This window comes from Spinacia oleracea, chromosome 1 (genome assembly GCF_020520425.1).
Source record: "Spinacia oleracea cultivar Varoflay chromosome 1, BTI_SOV_V1, whole genome shotgun sequence".
Taxonomy (NCBI): domain Eukaryota; kingdom Viridiplantae; phylum Streptophyta; class Magnoliopsida; order Caryophyllales; family Amaranthaceae; genus Spinacia; species Spinacia oleracea.
Window position 1 is genome coordinate 65,214,045 of NC_079487.1, and position 8,977 is coordinate 65,223,021.

At 29.4% G+C, this 8,977-nt stretch overlaps 1 protein-coding gene across 1 annotated transcript; it reads left to right on the plus strand.

Annotated features, from left to right (window-relative positions):
* The first annotated feature begins 3,723 nt into the window (after nt 1-3,723).
* On the plus strand, nt 3,724-7,079 carry LOC110779394 (basic blue protein). Its single transcript, XM_021983909.2, has 2 exons — nt 3,724-3,960; nt 6,478-7,079. Exons 1-2 carry the CDS (start codon nt 3,789-3,791, stop codon nt 6,825-6,827), a joined length of 522 nt encoding a protein of 173 aa, XP_021839601.1. The 5' UTR covers nt 3,724-3,788; the 3' UTR covers nt 6,828-7,079.
* The last annotated feature ends 1,898 nt before the right edge of the window (nt 7,080-8,977 follow it).

Consider the following 8,977-nt stretch of genomic DNA (forward strand, 5'->3'; position numbering starts at 1 on the left):
TGCGAGTATATATTCTTCTGGATTTTTATGTTTTTGAATTCAAACTGTGGAGAGGAGAAAGAAAGTGCGAACTAGGTATTCTAAAATGGTTTTTAGAAAGAGAAAGTAATAAAAAAAAATTCGCAAAATTCGTTGATTTTTCTAGTTCAACATTAAATTTAATTTTTTTTTTGGTGTACCATCCGGTTCACCCTTAGGGCTAATCCGGATTCGGGGCGAGTTCTGAGTGGATAGGTTCCATTCCCCTCCCAATTGTTGTTGCGGGGGATCGAACACAGGTCCTCCCTACCAAGTTCAGCCTCAATCACCACTGAACCAACAGTCAATTGGTAACATTAAATTTAATTGATTCTTCTTCTTCAAATCCGAATTCTGCAGCCGATAATCAGATTTTAGGAGGTAATTTGTCAATTTTGTACTAATAAATTGTTTGTTTTTGATGATTATGATTTTCTAATAATCGGGTTTTTGATGATTTTAACTATTTTGATGAATTTGATTTTGTAATAAATTTGTTTTGATGATTTTAATGTATTTGATTATGTAATAACACGTTGATTTCGTTATTGTGAAGATTTTGATTATGTAATTATGTTTTTTTCCAGAAAAGAACAGTTTCACGTATTTAAAGAACATATATATGCTCGTATTAAAAGAAAAAATTTATTATAGTAGAAAAATACACCATTTGGGCTTATTAAAGAACATATATATAAAGAACAATTTTATTATAGTAGAAAAATAGACCATTTGGGCTTCATAATTTGTTCTTTTATTTTATTGTGTTATTTTTCTTATTATTTTCAATTTCACTTGCGCTTCATAATTTTTTCTTTTTATTTTATTGTGTTATTTTTCACATTATCTTTTTATTTATCTTTACACGTTGATTTTGAAGATTTTGATTATGTAATTACACTTCTTTTTTTTTTCTAGAAAAGAACAGTTTCAAGTAATTAAATAACATATGCTCGTATTAAAAGAATAATTTTATTATAGTAGAAAAATAGACCATTTGCGTTTCATAATTTGTTCTTTTTATTTTATAGTGTTATTTTTCGTACTATTTTCTATTTATCCTTTGTTTTTTTATTGTGTTCTTTTTCTTGTTATTATACATGTTAACTTATTATTTTTTCAGATATTATGAATAATGTGCTTGATAGTTCATAACAGAATGATGCCAATGAAGCAATGATGATTCAGAATCACATGTTGTTGTCGCCAAGGTACTTGACTTGTTCTTTTAGTCTCTCTTATTTGTTCTTTTAGTCTTTTCATTTGTACGTTCTTTTTACAATATTCTGTTAAAAGAACAAAATAAAAACACGTCTTCTTTAATTTTAATTCCTATTTTGTCATTTTATATTTTCAGCAACTATATATATAATATTTGTACTTATGAATCATAATCCTTAGTCTTTTAGAATTTTAGAAATACATTTTAGAGAGAGAAAGAGGGGAAGATTTATATTCTCTCAACATAAGAGATATTTTTTAAGAGAAAAAGAGTGAGATAGTGAGTGAAAGAGTAAAAAAAATACATTTTCTCTTTATTCTCTCTCTAAAATTCCTTTTGAATTGTTTCTCCTTAGTTGAAAATGAGTGAATTAAGCAAAATTCTAATTTGATTTATGTAATTTTCGAAAAACATTATGATCAACATTAAGAGAATAGCAAGAGTGCATGATGTTTTTCGATAATTTTTCTGATTGGGATCAGTTTTTGAAGATTTTAAGATATTCATGATGCTGATAAATTTTGATTGAGTGTTTAAGGTACACATCCTTGTGCTTTCATATATTTTTATTTTCAAATTGTAATATTTTTTTTCATAAGTTGATTTTTTTTTTCTGTCTCACTCCATATAATTTGTTCATAGGATGTTCTTTTAAATCTATAAAAAGTTCTTTTTTATACAGGTAATAATAATAATAATATTTATAATAAATCTATGTGTAACTTAATTATTAACATAATTAAGTTAAAAAAAAAACAAATATACGTTTCAAAAGAACATTAATCTTGCTTTAAGTCTAACATGATTAAAGTTTTTTATTAAATTATAACACACTTTTAATTAAAAGAATAAAGGAAAATTTGACATAAATAATCCCAACTTTCACTCATCTTCCCAAAATAATATCCCAACTTTGAATTATTTTGTAATAATCCCAACTTTCAGGTCTTCTTAAAATAATCCAAACTATCAATTTTCATATGTTAGACCCAAAATGGTTTATTAATGACAAGAACAAAAACTTCGGATTATTTTGAGAAAGTAACCCCAAAAGTTTGGATTATTCTAAAATAATTCAAAGTTGAGATTATTTTTAGAAGATGAGTTAAAGTTGTGATTATTCTTATCAATTTTTCCAAGAATAAATTATACTAAAAGAACAACCATATCATAGGTTTGGTTTTAAGTCCAACAAATTAGAATCAATGTCGTTTCATCTTCTTTTCTTAATAGAACACTTGATGTGTGGGAAAACAGCAAATAATATTTATAAAAAGAACATAGATCTGCTTTTAAGTCCATCAAAATCGTGTTTTGTTCTTTTTAATATTTACGTTGCTTAGGTTTTTTAAAATTAGTTTTTTTGTTCTTTTTAAATTATTAACTTTTTTAATTATAATTAGAATGCTAAATGGTTTGAAAATAACAACTAATTAATAAAAGAACATAGATCTGTTGCTCTTTTCGTCCCTTTCATTTGTTCTTCTGTTTGATAAAGCAAAAGAAAATGTTGTTTTTTTCATGTGTTTTGCTCTTTTTTCCTTTATTTGTTGTCGTTTTTTTCTTTTTTCTTTTTAATTTTGAGTTTTTGTTATTTTTTTTCTTTTGATTTTGTACTTTGTGTTTTATAAAAAAATTGTTGTTATTCTTTTTCTAATTATTTTGTGTTCTTTTTAACTTTTTATCGTTTTTTTAATTTTTTTTATAATATTATCGATACTTGCTTCTTTTTTTCTTTTTTTTTTTCTGTTGCATTTTTCACATGATGTTCTTTTTGAAAAATAGTTGTTCTTTTTATAGTTTATCAGGAGAGTGAGTATGTTCTTTTCATTTTTGTACATTTTCTTTGGTTTCTTTAATATTAGTGTTCTTTTCAGGTTTTGGTTAATGTTCTTCTCGTTTACTCTATTATGTTTTTTCTGTTTAGTTTATTACGTTCTTTTTCGTTTTTTGCGTTATTTTTGCTTTTTGCGTTTTGTTTTAATGTTTTTGCGTTTTGGTACAGGTGCACAGTGATCTATGTGCACGCCCCTACAGCATCCGCGTGTTGACCAGAAACTGAGTACGTAGAATATAATTTACCCCAATGTACAATAAATTCATAGTACATCGAGTGCGCGCAAGAACTATCGATTGAATTAAATTAAAGCCTCAAATTATACAATACTTTTGAGAAATAAAAGCTAAATAAATACTTCGTATGAAATAAATTCAAATTGGGCAAGAAATGTGGTTGAATCATATCTTGATAGATAACCCTAAAAAGTTGATACAACCACCAATGAAGGTGACAGCCTGCCAAGTTAATTTCCAAAAGTAACGTCAAAAATTTGATCACTAGTTCACTACAACAGCAAATGTAATAATCCCTTTGTTGCAAAGCAAAGCAAAGCAAAGGTCAATATAAGCCACCTACATTTAACTTGATAGTAACGCTAACTTTTTCGAGTTTTTGTACGTTATATATGAAGCAATATAATCAGCTTATTAGAAGAGCTAGATCTAGTTTTATTGAACATATACAACGTACGTACAAGAATCGTCGAAAATGGGAGAATTGAAGAGAATGTCGATGATGGTGGCGTTGGTTTTTGTGGTTTTGATTACTGAACAAGTTTGTGCAACACAACATATTGTGGGTGGAAGTGGTGGTTGGGATGAGTCTACAGATTATGATTCATGGGCTAAAGGACAGACTTTTAAAGTTGGTGATACACTTGGTAAGTTCGATAATACGTACTACATACTCTCTTCGTTCTTGTTTAATTTTTTATTTTTAAACGAATTTACTTTTTATCTATTCATTTCTTTTGTTTGAATAACATTTGTTTCAAGGATTTCTTAGTTGTTGTGTTATAGTTGGGTTTCATTCTTTTAGGCTTGAGGCAACCCTTCCTAGAAGGTGGGTCTCTCCCTCAGGGATGTTTCTTCTGTTTTTTTCAGTCTGTTTTTTGGACATTGAGCAATTTATTATTTACTCTTGCCTACCAAAAAAAAAAACATTTGTTTCAAGAACATGGGAATTCACTTTTTACCACGATCATATCCTCTCAAATAAAATTACATACAACGCGTCTCCTGTGAGACCAGTCACACCATCAACTTGAATGTGTGACGAGCGCGAAACCAATAGCGTACCTCCCCTAAAACTATATAAAAAAAAAGTAACAGATCTAAACTATAGAAGTAACATACCTAAACTAAAAAAAAGTACCTCCTCTAAAATTATATAAAAAAAAAAGTAACATGTCTAAACTATAGAAGTATCATACCTAAACTAAAAATGTACCTCCCCTAAAACTATTCCGTATAAAAAAAAAGTAACATGTCTAAACTATAGAAATAACATACCTAAACTAAAAAAGTACCTCATCTAAAATTATAAAAAAAAAGTAACATGTCTAAATTATAGAAGTAACATACCTAAACTAAAAAAAATACCTCCTCTAAAATTATCAAAAAAAAAGTAACATGTCTAAACTATAGAAGTAACCTACCTAAACTAAGAAGGTATCTCCCCTAAAACTACTCCGTATAAAAAAAGTAACATGTATAAACTATAGAAGTAACATACCTAAACTAAAAAAAGTACTTCCTCTAAAATTATAATATAAAAAAAAAGTAACTTGTCTAAACTATAGAAGTAACATACCTAAACTAAGAAGGTATCTCCCCTAAAACTACTCCGTGTAAAAAAAGTAACATGTATAAACTATAGAAGTAACATAACTAAACTAAAAAAGGTACCTCCTCTAAAATTATAAAATAAAATAAAAGTAACATGTCTAAACTATAGAAGTAACATACCTAAATTCGCAAGTGTGAACTGGTCTCACCATCAGTTGATGGTGAGAACAGTCTCATATAAGAATTTGAAAATTACATAAACTATTTCATGTAGATACCGAATTAGGAAAAATCACACTTACTAAAAAAAGTGTTGATAATCTATGTTTACAGTACATATGCAGTGTTCAAGAAAGTATTTTTGCGAAAATATAGTGTGTAATTAAGTACATATACTAAAGTGAAGTAGTTTTTGAGGAAATATTCCAAAAATGTCGCAGATGGAATTTGATCCTAGATCTTAGATAGTACCACATTCTTAAGATTTTACCAACTTATCTAGGTGGTATACACCCCTAAAAACGTTTATGACGATTGTATATCTTTTGTTTCAATAATTGAAAATTGAATATCTTTTATATAATTGTTTTTGTTTCTAGTCTTTTATTTTTTTTTCTTTTTAATTTTTGAAGGAAGTAGGAAAATTATCATTAATAATCCGTCATACAACATCTACAATAATAATTAGCCCTAAATAATATTATAACATCAATATTAAATTATTCATCCAGGTTATTAGTATATACGAACGCGCGCTTCAAAACCGCTTATTTGATGTGGTAGTATTCCAATCATAATTAATTCTGAATGACTTGACATCTTTAATGCCTAATGTAATTAGCAGTTGAAATCTGATCTTCATCTTACGTTCTTGATCACATGAGTTAGATTAAAGCTAGTTCGCGCCTCAGAAAAATGTTCAACCAATAATATTCTTCCCTCATACACACTAGCTATATTTACGAAATAACCTAAGAAAAAGTTCCTCAAAGTAAAAGATCGAAAAGCCTTGTCTTTCATGGGAGAAAAGTTCATCGCATAAAGAGTAAGTATTATTATAATCTAAAAACAAGCATAATCAAAACGAAAAACCAACAAAATACTGAGTAACTAAGATTGAAGTTTTCCACGGATAAAAAATGATATTAAATTCTTCATCCAGCTTACCAGTATAAAAGCTCAGAATCACTTCTTTAACGTGGTAGTGTTCCAACCATGCATTAAACAAATTAAAATATGATATTTATCTTGACGTTCTTGATCTTTAACTAATAAAAAATTTCCCTCATACACAATCGATCTATGAAAATTGTTTCATTGAATTTCTTATATATTTCACTTTTATAGACCTAAGTCATACTTATTATAGTTGTTTGATATCCTGCAATGACAATTTATATTCATGTGTTCTCTGATCATCTAACTTTCACTTATTTATTTTAGTTGTAAATTAAGTTTGAGGGGTTATTAATTATTAATTATGTAATGTTAAATTTATTTTACTTATTTTAATTTTAATTATATATTAAGTATTTTTTTTTTATGTTGTATATAAGTGAAAATAAGGCGATTATAAAAAAGAAATCGTAATGAATATATTTTTGTTGTAGTATTTAAATACACTCCTGGACTACATAGTGTGGTGGAGGTTGGTAGTGAAAGTGATTACAAAAAGTGTGACACTAGCAACGCGGCCAACTCGATGAATGGGGGTAATGATGTTGTGAAGTTAGACAAAGTTGGCTCTCGATATTTTGCTTGTGGAACTTCAGGTCATTGTAGTGCAGGAATGAAGCTCAAGGTCGACGTTGTTGGCGCAACAGGATCATCATCACCTTCTTCCTCATCCTCATCTTCGAATACTGATGTGTCTAGTGCTGATCAAACTCACCTTCATTGCTTCCCATTAATGGCATCAGTTTCTCTAGCCATGGTCATTTTGCCAATGTTTGTGCTATAAACGGGCAGGGTTGTCTTTTTGCGTACGGTTGATATGTATGTAGTCTTCACCTATGTGTGTTTTTCGTGTTACATACCAAGTATACTTATATTTGCTATTGGGTTTCCTAAGTTTTGCTTGTAAATTTGTAATCTTCATATTCTAGGTTTTGAAATTAAATAAATAAATACTATGGAGTATAGGAATAATCAATATACTGTACGTTGTAATAAACTCACTTTAACCAAAATAACAAATAAATTTCTTATATTATATTATAAAATCTTTATAAGGCATTTGGTATGAGGGAAAATGATATGACTACACGAAAGATAAAGGAATGAGTTATACTCCCTCCGTCCCGGAATACTCGCACCGGTTTGACTTTTTGCACTATTCACATAATTCACTTTGACCCTATTTTATTTCTAGTATATGTAAAAAAAGTTAGCATATAATATATTGTTGGAAAATTTGGTAATATTAATCCAACCTTTGGCCGATTTTCTTTTATTAATCCCACTTACGACATATTTTTTCATAATCCGACCTTTACTACACAACTACTTTTATTGAGCCTAACAGGTCATAAACCTGTTGTAGACGGTAATATGTCCCTACGTGGATGTACTCTCTCTTGATATATTCAGTCATCATCATCAATTCATCACCATCTCGTTGACTTTTTCACCGGTTGTCGGTCGCTTACACTACAAGAATTTGTATCTTCAACGACAACCTAATTACGACGGGTCAAAAATCCCGTCGCAAAAGCCTTTTGCTTGCGACGGGGCTAACAACCAAACAATGACGGGAATATCCGTCGCAAATGTCTTGTATGACGGGTTTACGACGGGATTTCTATTAACGACGGCCCCCTTTTATGACGGGTTCGCGACAGGAAATCCCGTCGTTAATCAATGATTATTGGCCTTTCGCGACGGGATTTCCCGTCGTTAATAGTACAATTTCTTGTAGTGTTAAGCCCAATAAAAGTCATTAGGTAGTAAAGGTGGGATTATTAAAAAATATGTCATAGGTGGGATTAATAAAATTAATCGGCCAATGGTTGGATTAATATTACCAAATTTTCCTATATTGTTGGCTTCATCATTGACAAACGTGTCGAATCGAATCGGTACGAGTGTTATGGGACAGAGGGAGTATATAATTAAAAAAACCAAAGATGATCCAAACACGGCCTTCCCCAATTGATCATAAATCAGTCACTAATAATCATGCGTACCAACTCCGAGATATTGAAGTCATCAGCCTAACATAGTACGACAAAAATGATGTTATTTCCTTTCTGGCAAAATATCCATCTATCTATTAAAGGCGTTTCAAAAGAAGTTTACATGACACATGGCGCTCTGTTTATTATTCACTCACTCTATGTGATTTTCACATACATGAAAAAAATGTGAAATACGGTTTACATAAGGTTTGAACCCCTAACCTTGTGTTTAAATAATAAAGCATTTACCACTATGACATGACGTGTTTCATGTTATCACTGCGAAAATAAAAATAAATAAATGAAAATGTTACTTTTGTGATAACCTGAGGCATCGTCCGAGCCCAAAAACTAGTTAAGGGTTTATTTTCAGTAACTACTACTCCCAAAGTCTCGTATACTTTTTGGAGAATTATTTCTAACCCATATAACATGTACGTTAATCTTGTTAATAAAAAATATCTTACAAATAAAATTCTTTTAAACTATAATCCTTCCACTAATTGTTCATGCCATGTAAAAAATAATTACTCTACGCCCCCTATTTACGGAAGGCCTCTGATGGCAAGTTAATTATATTGGACCAGGAGAACGTATTTCCTTGTGGCATGATAATTGGTTATGTTCAACCTCTATCTCGCAATTAGTAGCTAACGGTTTCGGTCCTGATATTTTGAGGGCCCTAGGCGAAATAACGGATTAGGGCCCCTTTCGAAATGATACGTCTTTAATAAAATAATATCATTTTTTGTTAAACCCATTATATTGTTGAATTCATATCAATAAAAATATTATTATATCTCCTTTGCAGGACCCTCGAATTCAAAATCCTACTCTAGTCGATCTCTTGAAATATTTCAATAAAATAAGTACTTACTTAATTACAAGATAATTAATATGCATAATTAAAGAGATTTTTTAAAAAAAAAATAAA